A 26,167-nucleotide genomic window follows, 5' to 3' on the forward strand; every position below is an offset into this window, starting at 1 on the left:
ACGCCGGGCGGCTGCACCCCGTGGAAAATTAGCGCCAGGATTATGCAAATCCAAATTGAACTGTGAAGTTAAGAGGCTCGGCCCAGTGACCTCGTCATCTCACGCTGGCACCATGATGGGCGAGTGACAGAACCACACACACACACACACATGCACACACGGGGAGTAAGTGTGCATCCTGAAACACACAAAGTTACACAAATCACTGTTTTGTGGTGTGTGTGTGTGTGTGTGTGTGTGTGTGTGTGTGTGTGTGGCATTAATACACTTGTGAGTCCTTGTGCTTCTCCTGCCTGCATGTCCTGAATTATAATTTGGTCATTAGTGCTCAGTTCCAAATTATCACACACACACACACACTGATAACAAACACCACACTGGCCACTGCTCTCTCCAGCTGTGTTTTCTGACTCCATGCTCACTCTCCACCAACAGGAAAATTGGGTTTATTTTTCAGGCTCCTTTAAAACGTTTAATGAGGCGAAGCTGCAGCACAGTGTGATGTAAATTTGGACCATTTTGGTCTCAGTCCTGGGGTCTAAGAGGAGAACTTTAATTTCTTTTTTTTAAGCGATTTATCTGGGAGTGGACCATTTTGGTCTCAGTCCTGGGGTTTAAAGCGAGCGGAACTTTAATTTCTTTTTTTTTTTTAAGCGATTTATCTGGGAGACAAAAACCGCTGCAAATCTAAAATGATTGTTTTCTTAAGTGTCTGAACTCTGTGTTTACATATGATTTGAGTTTGAAACTGCCTTTGAAAATCAGAAACATCAGCCTAGAGAGCAGGAAAATAGATCAGAAAGTCTGAACGTGTAGCAGACAGAATCACATCAGTGTCATGTCGAGGCAGCGACACAAACTGTAGAGTATCTGGTAAAGAAGTTCTGGAGTTGTGCTAAAAATATCTCACTTACTTGATCATTTCATGAGACGACAAATCAGGATGTTACTGAAGACGAACTACTCTGTTTGGACTAAATATATTGAAATATAATCAATGAAGAGAAATGATTAAAAACTAGTCATTTTTCTCCCTATTTCAAAACAAATGGTTTTTGTTTCAATTAAAAGGTTGCTGATGTATTTAGCAGTTTAATTGATATATTTGTTAGTGTGAATGGTTGCTAACTTGTCCTGCGTTTTTCATCTTAGCTGCAGAGAATTCTCTCTAACTTTAAGGGTCGTTTTTCACACTGAGATGTGGAAACTTTTCACCGTGTCAGCTTCCCCGTGGCCCCGATAAAAATGCCTGTGAGCCATGATGAATAGAATAGTGTGGCTTTATTTTAAATATAATATCAAGCGACATTAAGCACAGATGCTAACAGTAAATACATCCATGCTGTATGTAAACACAATAGACCATGTAAATATTAAGCAAAATTGTAAACATTGTTGTTTAAAAAAAAGCGAAAAACTGCTTCACATATAAATTTAAATATTCCACCCAGTGATTTATTTTAAAAATGTGTGCGATGTCTGGCAAAATGTGGAGCTCTTTTGAAATCTGGTGTTAACTAAATTGGCCCATATTTGTGTTAGCTTGTCTTTTATCTATTATGTATTATTATGTATAATGTGGTCATAATCTCCATTCAGCTGCATTAATACCTCTAATTCTATCCGGGTAAAATAAGTGGTTGTCTTTATTTATTTATTTTTTGGTTGTCATGGTTTCTCACGCTATCGATGATGGCTTGTCATAGTCGTTGTGCGCACGTACGTAGCTCGAGGTGAACGCACTCAGAGTTGATTGGACTAATTCAGATCAGCTGTTCTGGAACCGGATACTCAGAGTTTCCAATCTCGGAGTAAGTCAACTTCCTGGAATTACCCTCCAGGATTATCCCATACAAAATGGATTGTTAATTTGTGGACCAAATGAATGTGTCCTATGGGCCAGATATGGACCAGATCTGGAACAACTTCCTATCTGACAATAATTTCATGAACTTAAATGGTTAGTATTTTTCTCTACATTTCATTTTGCAGAAAATGTATAGAAAAAAAAAGAAAAGAAAGAGAGTTAAGTGACAACAGGGAATAACCAGAGAGAGAGAGAGAGAGAGAGAGAGAGAGGTGCTGATAAGGTGGAAAATTTCCTTCATTTTTCATCTGCCTGTGTGAGATACTGTCATCCTGTCTGACCTCTGACAGATGACAGATATTTGTACTGATACACACCGATTTATGTACACTCCGGTAACTGAGCACACACCATGACAGATATTTGTACTGATACACACCAATTTATGTACACTCACACACACACACACACACTCTTGGAGTGTATCTTCTTCGTAATCTCACACACACATGCTCACAGTTGTGCCTTAGTTTTTAAAGCTGCTAGAAGTTAATGGTTGACGTTACCTCAGCGTAACAGTGACATTTCTGTGATTTCTGTGGAAAAGGCCTTCAGCTTCCGGTGTGTGTGTGTGTGTGTGTGTGTGTGTGTATGTATGTATGTAGAAGAAGCATGTTCGCGGAGAGGCTAACAGACAGGCAGACAGCAGTCGTGTGGGTGGAGGTGTGGAGGAGAGAGAGAGAGAGAGAGAGGAGATGGATGGCAGAGACGAAGACGGCGGGAGAAAGAGAATCACAGATAAAAAGAAGCGAAAGGTCAAAGGTGAGTGGTGGTAGAAGACGAGCTGCAGCGTGAGTGTGAAGGACAGAAGGAAAATCCATCTTCTGCTAACGGCTGCTCTTAGAATTTTGATGGATTTTCTCTCCGTCTGTGCGTGGAGTCAGGGACTTAATTCCTGTTTTGGTGATTACAGTTGGATTTATTGTGTACAAAATCCAAGTAGGGAGCAGCATTAGGGTTTTAAGCTGGGAGTTTGTGGGCTCTGTGGAATATCGGGAGGGTTTTTGCATCATTTCCAGGGAATGAGCCAAGAATAGTGCCATCATTGACGGATTTATTTTTTTTAAAGATTGAGCAGTGTCTGGCAGCAGTGGCTATTTCAGTGACCAGATCTGTTTTTCTGGACATGTTTGCACTTCATTACGTTCAGGTGTTTTATAAATAAACCTGTCCATGTTGAGAGAACTGGCTAACCAGGAGCCTGACACCCTGGAGCACTGAGTTGTTAACACATATACTGTAAGAGGGAGGTTTGGGTTTGCTACCAAATGGTCAGCTTTGCTTAGAATTAAGGAGAATATAATAGTGTGAGGCGTTCAATGACACTTTAAAATATAGTTGTTTTTTTTTGTTTTTTGTTTTTTTTTAATTGCCTAATTTGCCAGAATGTTCTCACAGCCTGGATTTTAAGATGCTGCAAACAAACAAATAATATTTTTTTAAATAAATAAACAAATATAAAGTGATAAAAAAAAGTTTATTTATTTACTCTGACAGAAATAGAATAGATTGATCTGTTAGAGTCCCGACATCAGTCACTGACCAGATGATATGTTAGTTAGGGACAAATTGTCCTCTTATTGACATTTTATCAGTAACATTTTATTGGGCTTGGACTCTGACACTCATGACAGCCTCCCCCTCCTCCTCCTCCTCCTCCTCCTCCTCCTCCTCCTCCTCTTCCTCTCCATCAGCATCACTTTTAAAAAAAGTTTATTTATTTACTCTGACAAAAATAGAAGTTGATCTGTTAGACTCCCGACATCAGCCACTGACCAGATGATATGTTAGTTAGGGACAAATTGTCCTCTTATTGACGTTTTATCACATTTTATTGGGCTTGGACTCAGACACTCATGACATCAGTCTGTCTGTCTGTATTTGCTGATTTCTCCTCATCCACCCTAACCCTCCATCTTTGACCTCCTCCAACCATTTCCGTTCACCCCATGGCTTTCCAGGGACACACAGGATCATATTCTGTCTCTGGGGAACGTGGTGTAACTTAATTCAGCTCAGTGTTACACAGAGAAAAGCCCTGCCTCACCCATAAACTAATACTAACACTAATACTCTGATAGGTCAGCTGCTTAGGGTGTCTTTGTGAGCATGTAATGTGAATATAAATACATAAATATGTATTCATATATACATATATGTACGCATATGTATGCATATATACATATATGTACATATATAAATGCATATATACATATATGTACATATACGAATGCATATATACATATGTGCACATAAATGAATGCAAATATACATATATGTACATATATGAATGCATATATACATATATGTAAAAAGTCTACAACATTGTATTATATATATTGCATATATATGTATATATATTTCTACTGAATGTTTTGGTACAGGACATTCAGTATAAATACACAGTATGAGTAGTTTCTGTACACCTTTATAACCATGTTTTCAAAATTGTTTCCTAGAAGAACCACGGTAATGCAGAGCAGAACAAGGTCCCAGAATGCAATAGTGACGGGACCCAATCATTGCGGCATGGAGTCATTCTGTTGCGTCCAACACTGTCAATTTCCATCAATTTCCAGCTAGCACGGATGAGCCTTGTTTGGTGATGTTTGGTCGCGGACAGGAACGTCACGGGACACCTGGCAATGTCAATACAGAGGTATGTATGTATATCCACACACACACACACACACACACACACTGCATACACAAGTCTGTGTATCTATATCTGTATACCCACCCCACCTCCTCTGTATTGGTCATGGACACCAGCTATCGCCTCCCGCGGCGCGCTAAAAGGGTCAATATGACCTTAACACACTCTCTGACCTCTTATATCTCTGGAATAATAATGACGGTGATAATGGAAGCATCGCCGCCAGCACGGGATTTGAAAAGAGACGTTTTCTTATTCATTATGTCAACACAAGCAGCATGCCCTTGGCTTTTCTGGGTTTTTTTTTTTGTTTCAGATCATTCAGAGGCTGTGAGTACCTGTGAGCACATTCTGCTCCAGACTAATAAATGGGTTGATGTGTTTTACCTAAGGCTCATGATTATCTGCTTTTGTGTCGTCGGAACTGTGTGTCACCAAGTGGTAGTAATTGCTACAAAAACCAAAAAGATATTTACCCAGTTTTAGGATAATGGATCCATTAATATTTTAGAGTATTTTCTAAGAGAGAAGCAGAAGCTCATCATGTACATCAGTGGTCCCCAACATCTTTTTGTCTCAAGGACCGGTCGGTCGGTATAAGCCGTTACTGTATCTCGCCAACGTTGAAGGATCAATAGATTTTCAAAATAAAACATCTTTATTCTCTTAGTATCGAAGTCTGAATGACCTATTGTTTTGAAACGTTGCCAGATCATAATTTTTGAATAAAGTAAATTAGTAAAACAAGTATATTTTTTCACTGCGTCCCACTGCGGCCCCTAACCAAATGACCTATGGACCAGTACAGGTCCTCGCACCGGGGTATGGGTACCACTGACATACATAATGACAATTGTTCTCTCTGTATTTAACCCACCCCTAGGGGGCAGTATGCTTTCTCAGACCACACAAAACAGCTGTTCCTTTATTTCATTTAAGAGATCAAGTTTAAAAATAAAAGTTTCACAAATGAGCAACTTTTCCTCGTTGTAGCTCAAAGGTCAGACCAAGCCAGAATCTGATTGGCTGTGAGAACCACTGGCAGTTTTCTGTAATGAGGCCGCTCAGTGATTCTAACGAGGCTAACTCAGAGTGTGTGTCCAGAACTGTGGCACTGTTGTCTGACGGTGAAGGATGATTTCTGGTCTCCAGTAATAAGCTGCTGATCGCTACAGGCCACTGGCATCGTTATGTTTGTACAGAAATGTGGCTGAGTGGGTAATGAAACTGCTTGAGTCTGCTTGAGTCTTGCTATTTAGGAGCATAATGGGTGGGCTAGTTAATATGGACGAAGGTCAAGTGTCTGTGGACTGAGCACCTGGTGGTAAAAAGATTAGATGCAGCATTAAGGATGCAGTGGTTTTAGTAAAATTTTTTTTTTTTTTAAATTCTCCCACTTTTGCTTCATACTTGTTGGGATTCACACCTGCTATGCACAGAGTTCCATGTTCAATTCCAACTAGTCCACAATCCTAGGTTGGTTTGAGTGACGGGTTGGGCCATGATGTCATCTAAAGATGCCCCTAAATAAATATCAACATTCTGTGTAATATTTAATATTCACACATACACTAAGACTTTTAAATCTCAGGTGATTTTTTTTTTTGATGACCCAAAACATATCACTTGTGACCAACCATTGGGCCTGGACCCTATGGTTTGTGTTTGAAAAATATTTTTTTATTTTTGATAATTATATAAATTCAGTTCATTTTGATTTACTTTATTTTATTGTTAATACAACCAAAACATGGGACATCAGCCTCCTGTTACAAATTCAGCATCACAGCAGGGGGCAGTAACGAGGCATTTTTGAGTAAAGCTAGTGTAAACACATTCAGACAGAAGAGAATGAAGGGTAGAGGTTAAAAATGAAAGAGAGAAACTATTACAGTGTTGAGACCAGATCTTAATCATAAAAATTACTGCGGTGACGATGACGAAGAAAAACGAGGAGCGGAGTTCTTCCCACTGTACAAAGACGAACCCCTCAGGGACAGTGACGTTAGAGGCGAGTCACAGTGTTTATTTAAAAACACATTCATTAACTTCTCAAAGTTATCGTGTTAGTGACAGTAGATTATTAATTCACCATGAATTACCAAAACCATTTAATAATAAGTCGTAGCCGTGAAACAGATCGATTTAAATAAATCACGATTCTCTCGCTCATCATTGATTCATTCTCTTTATATCGACTCACAAGAAAGTCAACATTTGTCTGCTTTGGCACAAAACCTATAAGAAAATGCGCAGTGAATATGTGACTTCTTCACGACCCGCAGCCTCGGTGCAAATCATCAAACTAATTTTGTTCAATGAATAAAACGTAACCTCAGAGTCTCTTTGTTAACCTGTGCAGCGAGGCCACCGTGGGATCTAATTAAAGAGGGTTTTTTTTCTACTCCTACTCCACTGCTTTGAGTTGTTTCCTGGAGAGCGATCCATGACCTCCGTCTTTATCTGACAGTTTTATTTTAGAATCAGGGAGCGTTTAGTTCGAGGAGCTGAACACTCTTCCGTATCCAAGTGATTGTTGTGTTCAACCACTGTTAAAAATAGACTAAGGATTAAGAATAGAAGTGCAATGCTCTGGAGGGAAGAGACAATCGAGCGTTTTCTGTAGCGACTAAGAAAATCAAGCAATTATGACATTTGGAATAGACTTCAAACGTTAGGTTTTGTGATAAAAAAAATATATGTATATATGTATGTATATATGTGTACATAAAAATGTGTGCATCATCTTTCCACCAGTTAACAAATAGCAAATAGATGAACAGGTAATAGTACCAACAACCCTGACCAATAAGGTGATAATGTGCCGGTGCAGGGTCTTATGTATATATGTATGTATATATGTGTACATAAAAATGTGTGCATCATCTTTCCACCAGTTAACAAATAGCAAATAGATGAACAGGTAATAGTACCAACAACCCTGACCAACAAGGTGATAATGTGCCGGTGCAGGGGCTTTCTGAGAAACTTATTTCAAAATTAAAAATAAAGACTTGTTTAAGTTTTTTTAAATTTTTAATGTTGACATCAACAGGTGAAGAACTTCCAGTCTTCTTATGTTAACGTGAGAGGTGATCCAAGAGGTCAAAGGTCATTCTGGAAATTCGTGATGAGTCTTTTTTAACTGACGCTCAAGTGAAACCGCTGTGCATTAAAATTCATGCCATGCAGTTTCTATGAATGAAAACAACGGTGGGGCCCGCCCAAAGCCCGAGTTAGTGTGTCACTCTGGTGCCATCTAGTGGTCAGGAACATAATTAAAATCAGGAGTTATTTCCAAAGTCAATTTTTAATGTATATTATTATTATTATTATTATCCACTGGTTTTCTAGGACATTTCAAACCACAATTAACCTGTTGTACAGATGTGCAGAACTGATCAAGTGGACCGTAAACTAATAATTTCTAATGTCTTACTGGAAAAGTTTTGTTGTTTAGTTTTTTTTCATATACCGTTAAAACTCCCACCAACTCACAGTAGTGTGGGCCCTACAGCCTTATTATAATAGCCAGATAAGTTGATATTAATGTATTAACTAGACAGTTAAAATGTTTGCACTTCTTAGAATTCCATTTTCCTTATGGACACCAAACATACTTTTTTTTCTTTTCCTCTTACGAAATCCACTTTATTCAGTAACACATATCAAGACAGTATCATAAAAGTACACAGTATAATATCGTTATTAAATGTTTGAGTTGAAAACCCTTATTTCCAACTGTGAGAAAACGAGCAGTGCCCCTTTGTGGTCATACTGGTGTAGTACAAGCTGTTTCTTTACTAGGAACTGTGTGGTCCTGTTCAGGTTTTGATTTGATTGTGATAATAACGGCCAATACAAAGGTATAATAAAATGTGAATCCGTTTTAGGTTTAATTACAGCCGAACTGTAGCTTAATTATTTCAGCGGCGTGTAATTAAACAGCGTTTTGGGAACTTGAGCTCAACGAAGAACCACCTCAGGTACAAGAGCTCCCTTTATCACCGCAGCCAATTCTTAGTTGTGGTGCCTTCACGTACAGCCTGGGTTGGCGATTTTTTCAGACCGACAGTTGCGACCAAGAGCAAACTACACAAGGATTGACATCAGATGGAATGAACCGTACTTCGGCCGCCGCATTTGAACGCTTGTTTATTTAGGCTTTTAAATAAACAACAAGTTCCGCTCTTAAACTGAACTGATCCGAAAATAACTGAAATGGCTTGTAGTAAATACATAATTGACGCAATTAAGATTGTTACTCCGCAATTAGTTTCTCTATGTCCTACTTTCAACATGTAGCAAACACGACAGTAGCAATATCCATTACAATCGATTTATTCTATTTGTTTTGCAAACGTGAACTGTAAGAAATATAAAATTAAAACTAAATGTAGTTTAACATATATATTAATCAATCTCGGGTTTTTTTGTTTGTTTGTTTTTTGCGGTGCGGGGGTTTAGTTTAACATATATATTAATCAATCTCTGGTTTTTGTTTGTTTTGGGGTTTTTTTTACGCCTGTTTTCGAAAAGTACAAAACGAGATTTTTCCGAGGCGCTCCTGAAGGCATCACTACTGTTTCCAGAGATGCTCGCAGCCGCAGCTCAACTCACCGTGTGGCTGCACAGGATCATGACAGAGAACAATGCGGAGACAGACACAGAAGATTAGTCAATCTGTCCAGTCTCAGTGATCGGGGATCATGGACAGTCGCAGGACGGACGCTACACGAAGCCGATCAGGAGACGCTTCCGGTGGCCTGAACACAGAGCCAGCGCGCCGTCAAGAACGGTCCGGGGAAACCGCGGACGCCGCAGAGTCGCAGCTTTGGCTGCCGGGATGGATGCGGCTCTACTTCTACGGGATGCACGGCGTGACCCTGGACGTCCTGCTGTCGTCTCTGCACGGGGTTGGTAATAATGGGCACCCGAAACTGCTGGGCTTTTCCTCCGTGTACCTCTGCATCTCGCATGCACTGACACACTTTGCGCTGGAGAAAATTTATGGTCAGAAGAGATGCTTCCAAGGTCGGCCTGTGGTGTTCCACCTCGTCTTCTACCCGTCCATCTACATCGGGCTGCAGATCCTGGTCGGGAACATCAACACTTTGACCGAGCAGGTTAGAGTGGTGTCTGGGACTCAGCTGCTCCTGCACTACATCCTGGCACTCTACTTCACCCAAGTGTTCCACAAAGGAGTGGGCAGGCTGCAGTATAACCCCTCCATCTGCCTCACTGACCTTTTGACCAAACATGGCCAGGGGAACAGAGGCGAGGTTCTTTCAGGCCTTGCGCGGTTCCTGTTTTTTGGGATGCACGGTCTTCTGGATGAGATCCTTTTCACCTCCGTGTTCAACCTGGTGGAGAAGTCTGACCGGACCCTCGGCGGTCACACATCCCTGTGGTCCTTCCTGATGTACGGTAGCTGCAGCTTTGTGGTGGACAAGCTCTATCTGCACCTCCATTTCCAGAGAGGCTGGGGGCTGTGGAGGAGACTCCCCGTCTACGTCTGCATCATCTACACCTGGGAGTTCACCTGGGGGCTGGTCCTCAGGCAGTTTGACGCCTGCTCCTGGGACTATTCCCACTATCCTCACAACTTCATGGGACTCATCACCCTGGTCTACCTGCCCGGCTGGATATGTCTCAGCCTGTACCAGGACGTCCTGTCCAATGTCCTGCTGAAGATCAGGTGCACCAAAGATACAGAAGATTTGAGTTTGGAAAAGGAACGAGTGAATGGGAAGCTGGAGTCAAAGACACATTAATTTGTCGGACTTTCCTTTTTTCAGACTTGTTTTTCAAAAATTATTCAATTTAATACTTTAGAAAGAATTGTAATTATTTAAATGAGATTATACAAACAGGCACCACTTACTGTTAGCAGTTTTTCATAGATTGTATATAAGAACTGGACTGAGCTATTAGTTAAACCTTTGTGATACCAAAAAAATTTTTTTAAAGATTTTTTAAGTCCTTCCTGTGACCTATGATTTGTGATGTTTTATTGGGAAAATAATTTTAAATATTTATTCTGATAAAAAGATACTTTTTTACGACCATAAACTAGTGAATGAGACAAGGATCAAACTTGCAAAAAAATAGCCTTGAGAAACAAATGTTCAGTTCGTACAAGTCAGGTTACATTACCAGTGGAGCTCTTGTCCATTTCTTGTATACGGTCTATGATTAATTCCGCTTTTAATAAATAAAGAAAACGTGCGCAGCTCTGTGATCTGATGGACATGAGTTTGTAAACCTGATCAGATTGAGTTCATCTACTGCCGTTTTTATCTCTCTATTTTCTACAGACCTGTTTTAAAAGTCTTCAGGACAGCAGTAGGTGTGATTTACTATATGTTTTTTAACATTTACGCACTAGAACGTGTTAACGTTATATCTGCATGCTAAGCAAAAAAAAAAACGATGGTTGTGTTCCCAGAAATGAATGTGTTGAAACCTTTTAAAAAGTCAGTATTTATGCCACATTTAAATATGTCAAAATAGTTTAAAGAAATGAAAGTTTTTAATTATTTATAATGTTTAAATTATGCAGATGATGCACTACTCTTTTGTGTAGCAAGAGTGAATCTGTAGCTGAACAGGGAGGAGATGTCAGATTTTACTGTGAGTCTTTCTGGAACCAAACATCACTAACGACCGTGTTGTTCTTTCTATGCACAAATTATCTCTGAAGTTCAAATAGGAGTAAAAACATAAAGATCCTGGTCACCTCAGACTGTCCTGAATTATCACCACATGTTCAAATAACTAGGATGTCCTTTTTGTTAGTCAATACTACAGGTGGTTAGCTGTTAGCATGCAAGCGATATAATTAAATGTGATACAAAAACATATGAGAAGATTCTTCAAAATCTTATACACAAGTTGTGGAGTTCTGCATAACCAGAAAACAATCAGTAATGTTATCTGCGGAATTTTTTAATGCCTCTGTGCCTGCACAGTGTTTTGACATTCTGATTGAATTACCTGAAAAGCAGCATCAGGTGGACTATAAAAACGAACACATCACTGTTTTCCACCATATTGTCCTCCACTGACTAGAAAAAAAAAAACTAAAAGCGATGCTAATGCATTTAAGACGGGCAACAGTGGTTCTGTGCACAGAGAATATAACAGCCATAACAGAAGGTGTAACCTGGGCTGTAGCTCAAGTGCCTTCCTCTGAACCGAGTCAGTAAAGGAAACACGGGCTGTAGCTCAAGTGCCTTCCTCTGAGTCAGTAAAGGAAACAAATGGTTGGTGTGTTTTATATTTCCGAGTTCGTCTGCGACTAATTGACTAAGTGGTTGACTCAAAGTGAATTTTCTCCTAACTTTTTAGATTAAGGCAGTGTGGTTGTCTTTGGTCTTCTTCAAGAGCCGAGAACTGTGATTGAACAAATGCTAATGTGTCTCTTGTTTACATGAATGCGATTGCCTGCTAATCATTGTGGTGAAGTTAGAATGCACTTTCACGACAAATATAATAACGAATTTAAATGATGTTTGTCCGGTTGTGTATTTTTTCCATTCATCAAATATTTAAATATGTGCTTTTAAGAATAATGACTTCCAATGGCATGGACCACATGAGTTTGAATTTTGAATAAATCTATCATTTTCTTCCCACAACATGTCTGGCGAGCTATTTGTTGGCAGAATCGTGATGTGTGTGACAGGGAGAGGTCACCGTCAAGCTGTAATTCTATTTTCTCTGCAGTGTTCTAGTTGTAGCCTGCTAGTTTTTATGGGGCAGTGGTGGCTTAGTGGTTAAGGAAAAGAACTTGGGTCCAGAAGGTTTCAGGTTAGAATCCACCAGCTGCCAAGTTACCACTGAGGTCTGACCTCACTTTGGTGATGGGTTAAAAACAGAGGTCACAGTTGGTTGTGTGAAGTGACAAGGAGTTCACTTTCCTTTCTTTCTTCCTTGTAAAGAAGGTTGTGAGGGACCTTTAGTATGTAAAAAAAAACCACACTAGTTACCTGTTTAATATTTGGTGCTTTGCTACTTTTATGTAAAGCGTATACTGGACTTGTGTACTCGACTGATATCTGCAGAGTCAAACCTAATCTCAACTCTTACAACTCTGAATCAAAGTGCAACGATTCAATGGCCCACCGCGTTGATTTTATGTCTGTTTGTTAGCTACAGTATCACACACACAGTCCACTCCCTGGTCCTTACCAAGGTCAATGTGCTATTGCTGCTTGATGGTTTATTGAGACAAATGTGACAAGCACGCACACACACACACACACACAAAGTGGCAGTTAAATAGGAGTATCAATGTGCTCACAAAGCAAACAGTGGCTAACGGTATAATATAATAATTGTGCGAGGTTGACGTTTTATCAGTGATCAGCCTACGTCACGGTCATAAGTCAAGGTGATAAACTGTATTATTCTCTGAACCAGGGTGTCACTCTTACGGCCAAACACACACACACACACACACACACACAGTGACACCCAGAGGATCCTGACTGACTACACTAACGACACAGTACAGTATCTGCTGACAACAAATCCAATGGGAACACAAACACCTCCACAATGACATAAGGAACACACTGCTGCGAACACACGTCGACAGCTGCCTGCTGGTTCACATCATTATTATCAAGAGCACAATGCAGACAGACCGGTCCGACAAGTACACCCTCGTTATTTAATACTGTAATCGTGATGACTGACCTCAGCTGAAACTTGCAGTAGCTTAAAAAAAACAAATGTATGCGTCCGTCTTCATTGTCAGCTGCAATCAAAGTATGCATTATACAAATGAAGCTCTACTGATTTGCTGAAGAGCAAATTCTACGACTGTTATTGCCATTGGTAGCAGCAGAAGTAGTCGTAGTCGTAGTATTAGTGATTGTTGGCTGTTGTTAGAGTTCATGCAAACATTGTTTTCTTTTTCTTTTTTTTTTTTTCTTTTTTTACTCTGATCGTATCTCTTTTCTTTCTCACGTTTAAACAAAACAACCTGTACTGGTTACCTATGGTAACAACCAAAACAAACAGACACTGGTGGAAAAAAGAAGTAGATCGTCTGCAAACGAAGAATATAGATTTTACTTACAGTAAGGTGTATTCTTTCATTTTAGGAGGTGAGGGAGTGAGTCGTGGAAAATGACCTCTGTATGTAGTCCTTGTTTCTTAAACGTAGGGTCAAGAAAGGCTAAGAGTTAGCATAAGAAAGCAAAGTTATAAATCTTTTAAATTGATCCAAAGCAGCAAAAATTAAAAAGTCAAAGCTAAGGGAGAAGTTGCTAAACGATAAATACAATTTATACAAAAAGGTGTAATCACTAATATGTTAGCCAATAAGAACTAATTATTAGCCAAAGAAAGTATAAATTTGAACTGCTTTTTTTTAGCGCCCTCTTTCTGTCTCCTTAAAATAAAAATATGAAACCAGATTTGATAAAAACAATTGTTCTCAGGTATCTGACAAATACTTACCGTAGCCATATGGTCTGATTAGACAGACTGAAGTATCGGGAATGCAGTACTGACGGTTTATTTAATGTAATTTAATTTGGAGGAATGAACTTGCGTTTGAGCTCCAGAGTAGCAATGAAAACAAATTAATCTCCATACTATGCTTAAATTATAATTTGTGACAAAATACTGTGTTCCTATTTACTGTATACAATTTCAGAGGTTTGTTCTATTGTCACGAAAGTCCAATAAGCAACACAAAGCTAACTCGTCTGAGTTTCCACCGTTTATTTACATTGACATCCAAATCACTGTCTATATAAAGACAGGTGATAAAAAAAAAACATTTCAAATGTATGAACTTGTCCCAGGAATCGTTCCTGTCGTCTGGTATGACAATAGATAATCCCCATCATTGATTACAGGGTGAAGACTTGATGAAGATGAGCTTATGTTTTCTCTTGAATTTCCCTAACAAATATATTTGTTTGGATCGGAATCACTGCAGCAGGTCGTCACATCTTCAGTAGACGCGAGCTCACACTGGTGCTGTAGTTCATTCTCTGGACTTTTATGAGCTGGGTACATGTACAGGTCCACCTAGTGGCGATTTACTAACTTTTCATTCTGGAGATTTCCACCAGAACCTTCTGTGTGTTTTTGGCTTGGTGAAGACTGTAGAGTTCAGACTCTAAGGTTAAGGTGATCGTGTCATTCAGCTACAGTACAGACGCTGAAAATAAAGCTTGCTGTTTTTGTTCCATGCAACTCTGAAAATGCAAATCAAGCCAAGGGGAAACATGCAAATAAATCTTTGCTCATCTGGATTTTAGAATCCAGCGTTGGGTCTAAGGTGACCCGGTTTGCTCATCTGGATTTTAGAATCCAGCTTTGGGTCTAAGGTGACCCGGTGGCTGATGGTATGCCTTTGTGTGTTTGTGCATGCTCTGGTTCTGGGAAAAGATGCAAACGGGTTGCGAGGACGCTGGGTGCGTACAAACTGCGAAGGAGAACCGGAGGGTTAAAGCCTGAACGATGCTAAACCTTCCAGTTGCTCCTCACTTTATCCTTTCTGACGCTAGCGTCTTGCAAGTCATCCAACGCAGCTTTATTCAGAGTACGAACTTTTTGGATCAAACCTTGTTTGACGTTAAACTTCAACGTCTTAGCGAGCTCACCGTACGACCTAGCTGTGCAGTTCATCCCCTTGTAGCACTGACAGTTAAACCCCCTCCTGAAAGCCTTCAGATCTGCAAACGTCGGTCTCCCTCGAACAAGGTAGCGGTTCTGAACCCTCAAAACCCTGAAGTTGTCCGGGTTCAGGTGGAGGTAGTGGTAGGAGTTATAGTTCTTGCGAACACAGCGGCCGTTCCCTCTGCACAGGAAGTTGCTGCAGAGCTGGGCAGCAGCAGAGACATTGGTGATGTATGGGTTGAGCGTGGTGTAGAGGTAAGATGAGAGAGACTCGCAAGAGGCCTGGAGAGCAAAGAAGAACGGTGCCATTAATCCTCCGATATCAGCAGGAGGAACAGTTACTATCAATCAGCAGCTATTGTCGGCCTGTCAGACGGCTGTATCATCTTGTTGAGGCCTTTATCTCTATCAACACAGACACTGTCTGTCTCTCAGCAGAGCACTGGAACCTCGTGGTGTGATGTTACCTGGTCGACGTAGTCAGAACTGGCCCCCCACAGTACGGCACCAGACGCTCCCACTGCTGCGCTCTCCCCGATGGTGTTGATCAAATCTCCCTAGACACAAGTAATACATTTTTTATTATTCTATGTTTTGTTATTCTATAAATTTATTTTTTTTTCTGTTGACCAGTAGGGTAGAAAATGACTGTCTGAACCAGGCGTGGGCAAAGTTTTTGGCTCGCGGGCCACAATTGTCCTAAACTTGATCAGGGGGTCGGGGTCAGGAGCCGATTCATGTGAACTGACATAAATGACGTAAAAGTCATGCCTAAAGGCTAAAATGCTTTTATCATTTTCAATGCCATCCATTGGGGAAACCTGGGTATTGCAGGGAAAACGCAGAAGTATAAGATGATAATATAAATAAATTATATAATTTTAAAAAGTTTGGTGGACCAGATTAAAAAGCTAAATGGGCCGCATCTGGCCCCTGAGCCTTAATTTGCCCATGCCTGGTCTAAACAAACAGTTTGTTAATTTCATTTGTTTTAGAACTGTTAGAACAAATTTTAGCGTGAATTTGTACATATTACACAGAAAAAGTAAGTTAACACATTTCTGGGTTGGTGGTAATGAGTTATTGAGCTAATTCAGGCTACGTTTCCTTTCATATTTTATTTTTAATTTTTCTATTGTTTTTAATCTAGTTTAGTAAATTTGGATTAAAGTTTAGATACAGTTTGGCTAAGTCTTGTTGTTTTTAATCTAGTTTAGTAAATTTGGATTAAAGTTTAGATACAATTTGGCTAAGTATTTATGCTAAGGTATTTATGCTAAGTTCTAACCTCTTTAGGTTTTGGTAATGCTACTATTTAGCATTTTTATACCGTGTATTTCCTTTTGCTAGTAATGAGGTAACTTGGTTTGAAAATATTAGATAGTAGATAGACAGATACCATTAGTTACTATGTATGTATGTGGTTTTCTAGTTGCTGGGTTTGAATGCTACCCACCAAACACTGTTCGAGGTGAGGACAGAGTGGAGGAATTACATATTCAGGGAAGGGTTACCACCTGGACAGGATGTTGTTACACCAGAGAAACCAAACTCCTCTGAAAACTGGAGCGAGTGGAACTCGGTTTAGAAATACCTCACTGCTGAGATGGAGAAGTAACCTTAGAAGTACCCAATCTAGTCAAGTGTGCGTCGGCTCCTAACCACTTAAGATGTAATCAGCTTAGAAGGGTTGATGTGATTATTAATTCAGAAGGATTAGAGGGTTGTTGTTGTTGATATACCGTGGTATCACTGCGGAATCACCCCAAAACACACGCTGTGAGCGAGGTTAGCATTAAATAAATGAACATTTAAAGGCTTTTATTCACCTGGCTGAGGAAGCGCCTGTTGTGGTCAACGAAGACAGGTCGCGTGTAAACAAACACAGGTACAGTGGCGCTGCGCTTCGGCAGGGTGGAGACTCTTAAAGCTTCACGGACACGATTTCTCACCATCAGAGCTGCGCGTGGGTTGTCGGCCAGAGAGACCTGAAAACACAATTAAAAAATATAAAATATAACAAAGAAAATGTAATTAAAATATTTATTTTCACTTAGAACATTCACGTAAAATTACCTAGAATATTTTTTACAATTTTTAAAAAAAATATATTTACTATAATTTCCATTTCTTTTCAAGGAAGCACTGTAGAAATTCAGCCCTAAATCATTACATAGCGTCCACCATTTTTTAACCAAAGGTTCAAATTAGTAACGGATGTATTTTTCATTTGGACTTTCAGACTTTTTTTCTTCTTTGTTGAAGTTTGAACAGTTCCGTTCCTGCTGCACTGTATATATCCGTAGTGGTTCCATAGTGTAGCAATTAGCCCACCTGCTTTGCAAGCAGAGAGTCTTGGGTTAAATTCCCAGAGGAACCACCACGTCCCTAAAGGTTCATCCCATGTGGCAGCCTGAATTGCAACCACATACTTAATAGCGCCTCCTGTGGCACCATGTCAGTTACAAAAACACACACTGTAAATTTGACTATTGTGAGTCAAATAAGTGACTCAGTTATTAATTATAATTATTTTTAATAAGACTTCAACAAAAAGATAATGAAAGAAATGCAAAGCACAATGTATTTCTTGACTACTGGTCAGAAGACATTTTCCCCCTGAAAGCCAAGATGAGTATTTTTTGTTTTTTACTGTTTTGTACTTACTTTAGCATTTATATTTTTTATTTTTATTTATTTATTTATTTATTTTAGATGCAAGCTTGCTCTTTGAAAGCAATTTCTTAGTATTTAACTTACAGAACATTCACAGTAATGTTTTTGACTACAGTCACAATAACTTACTGCTATGCAAATATTTAAATAAAATAAATTGTATTTATTTTTTGATGTGCACCTCAAACATTTCCCTGTAATATGTACTATATTTTTAAGGGGAAAAAAATGACCGAGTTAAGACAAAAATTAATTTGTTTCCATAAGATAAATTAGTTTGAAATAACTTGTGTGCAACACAATTTTCTCTCACTAACCTGCAAATATACCGAGGGGTAGAGGGCGCTGCTGGACTCCCACAGCCACTGCAGCTGATCATTCTGCCTCCTCACTCCTTTGGAGCAGCGGCCGCTGTAGTGCGGCTCCAACCAGCCATAATTGTAGCAGTTAGGGAACAAGTAGAAGCCCCAGAGATAGTTGGGTCTCATGGTCCTGCCCATCGTCAACATCCCTGACATCCAACTCCTGGCTGCCAGCTACAAACAGTCGCTGTCACGCATTTGTCCAGAACTACATCCCATCACATATTTTTGTGCATACGTTAAGAATCATGAACTGTGTTTTGACCTGGAACTGTTTCTTGGCTTCCGTCGTGGCCTGCTGCACCGTGATAGAGCGGTTTGTCTGCAGGATATGTTTCACAGATAAAGTCTGATAGATTTTCTTAGAGCCCCAGTTTCTGTCCCACAGAGGGCGCCATTCCTCCCAGTCGATGACAGCCAGGCCTCTACTGGTCCTGATAAGAGATTCAAAATGGTAAAAAAAAAAAAAAAGTTGAAATCAGATTTGAATTTCTCCATTAATTTTGTTCTGTCAGAGTGACTCACTTGGATGGGATGTAGTACTTGATGTCCGCCTTGGCCTTGTCCATACTGGCTTTGAGGTTCCCTCTTTGAGGGATGCCGCCGTAGAACTGTTTTCGACCGATGATGTCCACGTGTGGGTAAAGACCCAGTCTGTCAGTGTAGAACAGTGACAGGAACTGACCCGGAACCTAGAAAACAGTCAGAACACATCAGATGTTGAATGTAAAGTATTTGTATATATGAGTCAAAAAGTTCTAAGACAAATTGGAAACAAGTTATTTTTTATATATATAATATATAACTAGGCAGAGGGCATTTTAAAAAAAATATTGAAATTCAAATTAAATGACACACTGAGTAAGCATTTTTAAAACTGCGGATAAAAATGTCCAGCAGATCCAGGATCAGTGTAGCCGTCTCTCTCGGCAAAAAGAGACCGGGGAAAATGGGGGAGACAGCGGAGGGGTGAGTAAATATCTGTTTGTTAAATAAATTGTTTTTAACGCTTGCAAAACATCAGTCCACCTACCTTTGCAGGTGTGGCCACGCCCTTGAACGGTGACGTGTCCAGGGAGACGTTGTATTTCTTGCACACCAGATCAGGAATATTCCAGCTAACTATAAACGGCTGGTGGTCAAACAGCGGGGGTGTCGTTTGAGGGAGAGGTTGCGGTGGTCTGACCTGACGAGACCTGGTTTTTTTCGTAGTTGACGTTGAGGTTTTGAGAGGATGAGTAGATGAAGGAGATGTTTCAGAGATGAAGGAGAAGACTTTGTTAACAGGAAGTGATGTTGAAACGTAGGACAGCTTTTTGGTCGAAGAGTTTGAAAATGAATGTTCTGGGAATGCAGACGTGCTGGAGAGAGTAAACTTTGTCACATTCAAAAGAGTTCTGAAAATGTTTTTTGACAAAGAGGTTGGGTGAGTGTCAGTGAGAGTATCTTTGTTTGAGGGCAGAACAAAGTTTCTAATATTAGAATAAGTCAAACTTGACAGAGGAGTAAATATAGATTTGTTTGTGTCAATACCAGGAGCGGGAGCAGCGTTTGGCGTCTGTACGTCAGCAACAGCACAAGGAGGACAAACAGACAGAAGTATTACAGTGAAGAAACACAGAGACAGAGACGGAATAATGGAGCGTGAGGACAAGAGAAGAAGTGACACACAGTCTCTGCTCTTCTGTGTGATGAAAACCATCCTTTCATCTGCCTGGGAACAAACAGAAACCAAAATAAAAGTGTCAAGAAAAAAAAGCTGTTAAATCAGAAAATAGTGTTAAAGAATCCTGAATCCACAGCAATGGTTTTCTACCAGTTTTCATTAAGCAGATGTCAGTGTTTACCCCTGGCATTTATTCTACAATGCTAACAACATTGTACCTTAAATATATAAAGTTAATGTTTTATATACTGTATTTTAGAAAGATAGAAATGGGTTTGATTGAAATTTGTTGGCAGAGAAATGTTGTACATTTCCCCACAATACTAGACACAATATATAAAACTTACCATTGAACATAAAATACATAGTTATACATAAATAAATATATACATATATATATAGTATATATACACATATAAATATCTACATGTATATGTATATATACATATATTGCATACATATAAATGTGTGTGTGTATATATATATACATATACACACATACATATACATATTTACATATATGCATTTATATGTATGTATAAATGCATATATACTGCATACATATAAATAAATATATACATACATAAACGTATATATACGTATACACACATGTAAACATATACATATCTACATATATATTTATGTATAAATACAAATATATACTGCATACATATAAATAGATATATACATACATATATAAATATATGTACACATATATACACACAAACATATATATGCATATATATTTGTGAGTAAATATATATATATATATATATATACTGCATACATATAGATATATAAATAGATATATACATACATATATGTACAGACACACATCTACAAAGGTTCACGTTTAGCACCTACCACACACACGTGCTCAAATGTCAATCCAGATTTACACTTTGTTCAGATCAGAATGAACCTCAAGCCACAGTTATCAACAAAACAAATTGTGAAAAAGGTAAAGTGTCTGTACCTGGACATGCCTTCAGAGTTGTTGTCTCACCATGAGGCTGCGGAGAGAGAGTGATGACATCTGCTACAGTGACGGAGACCTACACTCTACATGCACTGTACAAGGATGCACCCCACATGCACTCACCCTTATGTTTTGTTTTTCCGTTAACAGAGTTGAACCTGGAGCAGCGGAGTCACACCCAGGTGTGACTCCGCTGCTGTGTCTCCATACAGTTTTGGCATCAGTGTGGGGATCATCATACTGTGGATGCTGCTGCCTGTCGCCCTGGATGGCCTTGAAAACAAGTATATCAGGTAAATAGTAATGACTAGTAAAATGAATGTAACGTGCAGAGATTTGACATGAAGTTGAAGCATACAGTACTGGGGACTTTTTATTATCACAAAAGAATTGTGAAAATGTCAAAGGAATAGGTTTTTGGTGCTGTTTTTGTCAGTGCTTACATTTTCAGTTTGGATCCAGACTCATTCTGTTTGCAGCTGCAGTCAGACTTCCTTACCTTCCTTCCTCTGTACAGTGAGGAGACAGCACAGTCTGACACCCAGGTGGTAAAGAGGGGGGGGGGGGATAGGAGGGCATTAATAACAACTGTCTTTGTTTGCGTAGAATATAATTACATCTGGGGAAAGAAGTGGAGACAACAGATAAATCACAGTAGACATAAAAAAATCAGTCTCTCTCTCAGTGTTTAAACAAACACTGACATTACTGATGAGTAATGAATGAATGAATTTACTGTGTGTGTGTGTGTGCGCGTGTTTTTGTGTCTGGTCAGTACAATAAAAAAAATACACCAAATGGTGTTGATTTCACAAGTTGCTGACAAAGTGTGAACAGTGGGACAGCAGCCTCCTGCCCTACATTACTGTAGCCAGGTGTGTAGGTGGTGTGTGTGTGTGTGTGTGTATATTTAGGTTACAACTATGTTTCAGTAAAGCAGTACAGTACACTGAGGAGAAACTACTTTCTTAGACACTCAAAGTGATAGATGACATAGATATCCTACACATATGTTTACTAGAACTACATACAGTAGGTGGAAAGAAAAAGAAATGTAGATGCGGTTACATTGTGTGGGCTGCATAAGGTCATTATCTGGTCATGACCCATATGGGCAAAACATGTGGGATCCACAAACATAACAAGCATTGAAGGTTCTCTGCAGTGAAGTGCTACTTAATTGTCCTAATAAAATTAGATTAATTTGGAATAGATCAGTTCTCAAATAGTGGGGCAGGTCCCCCCATGGGGTCGTAAGGGGCTTCCAATGAAATATGGCATGCTGGACATAAGTGTACCACTGCTGTAATGTTTGAATGATAACAGCCTCCAGTCGCTAGGGGGCAGCAACTCACACAGTGGTTTGTACAGATAAAAATATACATGTTATCAGGTTCTCAATAGTATTCGCGGGGGTGTGGGTCAAAAAGAAAAACTAATTACAGTACATACAATAGTCAGCTACAGAATAACGAAGGTCAGTTGGTGCAGAGGACCTGGGATTCCATATGGTCAGGGTTGAATTTCAACTGTGTTCTGAAATGCACCAGACAAAAAAACTGACCCCCCTGTTGCTGATCATGTCAAGCCTCCTGGTGCACACACACACACATACACACACACTGGCAGCATCATGAAATAACAACTTAAGGCGTGTGGTTCATGCAACAGATGGAGTTCCCAACAATTTTTAATGCGCTCAGTACAGCCAGGGATAGTAGTTTATCGAGGACAGTACAATGCTGCCACCTTGTGGTCACGGTCTAAAACATTTAATGTCGTCACAATTTATGCACTATTAGTGAATCCCTCAGTAAACAAATCTGGTTTTTAAATATCACAGATAATATATATATGTATATAGTCGGTTCCATAGTGTTGTATTATACAGCTAATGCTAAACAACATTATTAAAAAACATTATTATATATGTTAGGGATTGCAGTGTTAAGTTAATCAGAGAAAATGTTAATTTAGATATAATATATATAATTTTTAAACGAATTATCTGATTTTCATATTTTCCCAGACAACAACAAAAACAAAGGACATAATCCTTGTCATCAACATGTGTAGGTGAGAAAGTGAAATCCTATTCCTGGTGAAAAAAAACAAACATATAATACCTTCTTCTTCTTCTTTAAATAAACATTTATCAAGAGGAAGCCTGTGGTAATATTTCCCCTAAAACAGCCTGTAGAACATGCTGAGATATGAAAAGGCTGTTTTTATAAAATATTTATACACATGCCTGCGGGGGTGTCCTTCTCCATTCAATTCAAAATATAATATTCATGTTGTCATCTTCCTTCCTATTCTATAACCTCCAGTAATAGTCTATTACATGCTTGTGATCTCTGCTATTTAAAAAAAAAAAACACTGAGTACATACTTACTACTCTCAGCTGTCAGTATTGGTTAATTTCTGTGACTGGAGTATCTGTGTTCCTGTTTTTAGGTGTCTAACCTCAGAGCCCATTAAGAACAATATCTGACTGTGTCCACTTTCACCACATTACTGATATAAAAATACGTTATCCACGATGAGTCAGCTACGTCTATGTCTCACTAAAGCCAAAGCTAAAGGCGGAACGGCACACTGTTCTCTGAAACGTTTCTCTGCCTGTTGGTCAGGTTTTTCAAGTTCCACCAGACTCTGCTGAAAAGTAGGGAACAGAGGTGAACCAAGTGGAAGCATTTGGAAATGAGCTCAGAAGAATGAATGTCAGAATGTGCATGTCCACGTGTAAAGGTTTATATTTCTAGTATAAATTAATTTGGCTCTGTTGGTGTTTCTCCAAATATTAGCACCACACTAGTATAAATTAATTTGGCTCTGTTGGCGAAATATTAGCGCCACGCTAAAGTTATATGTATTGGTTTCTACATACAAAAATAAATTGTCAGTGTGTTTTAATGGCTAGGCTAGGCTAGCGTCATTTCACACCATGCTCCAGACAGGATTGGCAACACTCGGCAACTGACAGTTTACACAGTGATTTAAATGTACAACATGTGATTACTGAATTTAAAGTAATACATGAAAACAAGTAGCTTATTTACTAATTGTCTAACGGTTAAAATGTTCTTTAAAAATAACTTTAAGATATTGTCTTTGACATCCTCAAGATAAATAACTTTAAGATATTGTCTTTGACAGCCTCACGATTTTTTTTACTCTATATTCTGATAACATTCATCTGTATGTAGCATCATTTTTGTTAGCATCTTCACCAGGAAAGCTGTTAGGTCGCTGTGGTTTCTCAAGCCCTCGTTGTGTCAATTTTATGATTGGAGGAGATAAAAAAAATGGTTACTTTATTATGTCATCGTTTATATCACTTGTTTTCCACCGTGTGTTTTTGACAAGGTCTACTTTTTTTCTGTTATCATATAAACAACACCCATTTATGAGCCTGACGGAGCATGTTGCAGTATGTGAAACAGCCTTTGGCACCTTTTGAAAATCTGTTTGGTTCTAAAGAGCCTGCTCTTGTTCAGGGTTGTTTAAACTCTCCTCAAGTTCTGCATGCCATAATCAGATCATAATTAAACTGAATGGTGCGGTTTGTACATTTGCTGACTGTTATGCTGCAAGGAACCACAAGAGTGTTGTATTTTGCAGCAGTGCTTGACATGTCGCATGTTCAGATGTTCTAATAAGGAAGCCTGACCCACGGGCTAGACAGTAAATAGAGCGGTCATAATCACACAGTACACAGATGATGACGGCATTATTAGCCCCTCTTATATAAATAACCATTTTAAAGTATATTTTCCTGAGCAATTTTTAAATGCATAAATATGAAGCTAGTTTAAAAAAGCTAGCTGTCTAAAAAACATTGAATTGATAGAGTATGTCATATGTCATATTATACGTATTAACAATGTAACAACAATATCTAATATACAAGTCTTAATAATATGTTTATTATGATTCTCTTCTAAAGCCGTTGTTCGTTATACATCACAAAAATATTTTTTAAAAAAGGGCTCAAACAGTGATCTTTTTACCTAACATAGGCTCCAAGGTTTTCCACATTTTAAATTCCACATTAAAATGAATCCGGTATGTATTGACACAATATTCTGTGGCTGTTTGTAGTTTCTTGTAGTTTGAAATGTACAAGAAACTACAAACTATGATGTCGCATTTGAAGTGCGGTAAATGTGTTGCTCATGTTAATATTCCGCTTCCCACTGGGACCACAAGTGCATGGACTTGGCAACTTGCGCCTTTTTCTTATCTCCTCCCATTCTGCTCTCGCACACATTCCTAGTCATAAAAGCCACGGGCAGGCAGGACCAAACCAACTCACAAGGGTTCGTATAATAATTCAAACAACAAAGGTGTTTATTTTTTGTAATTTTTTTCCGGAAATAAATATAAAAACATTCACCTTATTTTTTTATCTAATCCTCTCTTTGTCTGCAGCAGTATCATTTAAATTTTGAAGCTTTCTGGAAAGTACTTCGTGAACAGATTCTCCCCCGTTTCTGGACAAATGGTCTGGGCCTGACACTGCCATGTTGGATGGAACTGGCTGCGGGCTCTCCAGCCGTCCGACTTCTCAGGAAAGTTTTCAATCGCACTACGTACCAGTGCAGTGGCTGCAAAGCTGGTCGTATTATTAAGACTAGCGGGACGTCACACCGCTCTTGTACTTTATACGTTTCCCCGTGACAACCCGAGGACACCTGGCACAAAACCAAACCGGTGTGATCGGGGTCTTGGGAAGGCCACGGATGACCGCGGGATTGTTTATGTATCATCGTGGATCCCACAGAACGAGTTAAGAGTCGGTGCAGCAGACTTTGTAAACTGATCGCCAATAATGAGTGGAGCTCCGTCGCATCGGCGGCAAAACAACGTCGGCTCGATACTACTGACACCGCAGGAAAATGAATCCCTCTTCAACCACCTCGGCAGGAAATGCATTGTAAGTTTGTTTGTTTGAAAAAAAAGAGGAAAAAACTATTGTTTAAGAGCCAGGAAAAAACAGGCTAACTCTGCTAACTTGCACCGTGTTTCCTGTCTCTCGTAAGGAGACAAAGCTGGCAGAGAGTTAGTTGTACCAGTGTTTTCCTGACCCACTTTTGTATGTGTGTTGCTATCTGTGCATATATATGTTTAGGATTATTTAATACGAGCTTGTGACTGGAAGAGGAAGGATTGTTTTGACAGCTGAGGCAGTCGAAGAGGACTGGAGGGGACGCAGTGACAATTGGACAACAGAAAGTTTCATTCTGGCTCCAGGCTTCTATTCTACCTACACCTCCTCCTTCTTTTACTTTACTGGCACACCTTTAACTTGCA

The 26,167-nt window shown here is 39.3% G+C and overlaps 4 protein-coding genes across 4 annotated transcripts in view; 2 read left to right on the forward strand and 2 right to left on the reverse strand.

The window, feature by feature from the left end:
* The first annotated feature begins 9,051 nt into the window (after positions 1–9,051).
* Positions 9,052–11,734, forward strand: tmem229a (transmembrane protein 229A). Its single transcript, XM_025057204.1, has one exon. It carries the CDS (start codon positions 9,233–9,235, stop codon positions 10,295–10,297), a length of 1,065 nt encoding a protein of 354 aa, XP_024912972.1. The 5' UTR covers positions 9,052–9,232; the 3' UTR covers positions 10,298–11,734.
* Positions 11,735–14,885: 3,151 nt separating this feature from the next.
* LOC112487272 (hyaluronidase PH-20-like) lies at positions 14,886–15,592 on the reverse strand. Its single transcript, XM_025057207.1, has one exon. The coding sequence runs from the start codon at positions 15,474–15,476 to the stop codon at positions 15,012–15,014; it is 465 nt and encodes a 154-aa protein (XP_024912975.1). The 5' UTR covers positions 15,477–15,592; the 3' UTR covers positions 14,886–15,011.
* A 6-nt stretch (positions 15,593–15,598) lies between these two features.
* LOC103382834 (hyaluronidase PH-20-like) lies at positions 15,599–21,089 on the reverse strand. Its single transcript, XM_025057140.1, has 7 exons — positions 21,009–21,089; positions 19,239–19,763; positions 18,731–18,897; positions 18,471–18,639; positions 18,161–18,379; positions 16,997–17,155; positions 15,599–15,724 (listed from the first exon to the last, which is right to left on the reverse strand). Exons 1-7 carry the CDS (start codon positions 21,087–21,089, stop codon positions 15,599–15,601), a joined length of 1,446 nt encoding a protein of 481 aa, XP_024912908.1.
* Positions 21,090–24,871: 3,782 nt separating this feature from the next.
* Positions 24,872–26,167, forward strand: part of LOC103382833 (neural Wiskott-Aldrich syndrome protein-like) — an 18,977-nt gene continuing 17,681 nt past the window's right edge. Inside the window, 2 exon segments of the mRNA XM_025057201.1 lie at positions 24,872–25,173; positions 25,286–25,790. Of these exon segments, the coding sequence (XP_024912969.1) occupies positions 25,686–25,790 (105 nt within the window). The 5' untranslated portion in view covers positions 24,872–25,173; positions 25,286–25,685.

Source organism: Cynoglossus semilaevis, chromosome 8 (assembly GCF_000523025.1).
Source record: "Cynoglossus semilaevis isolate Cse_v1.0 chromosome 8, Cse_v1.0, whole genome shotgun sequence".
Lineage (NCBI taxonomy): Eukaryota > Metazoa > Chordata > Actinopteri > Pleuronectiformes > Cynoglossidae > Cynoglossus > Cynoglossus semilaevis.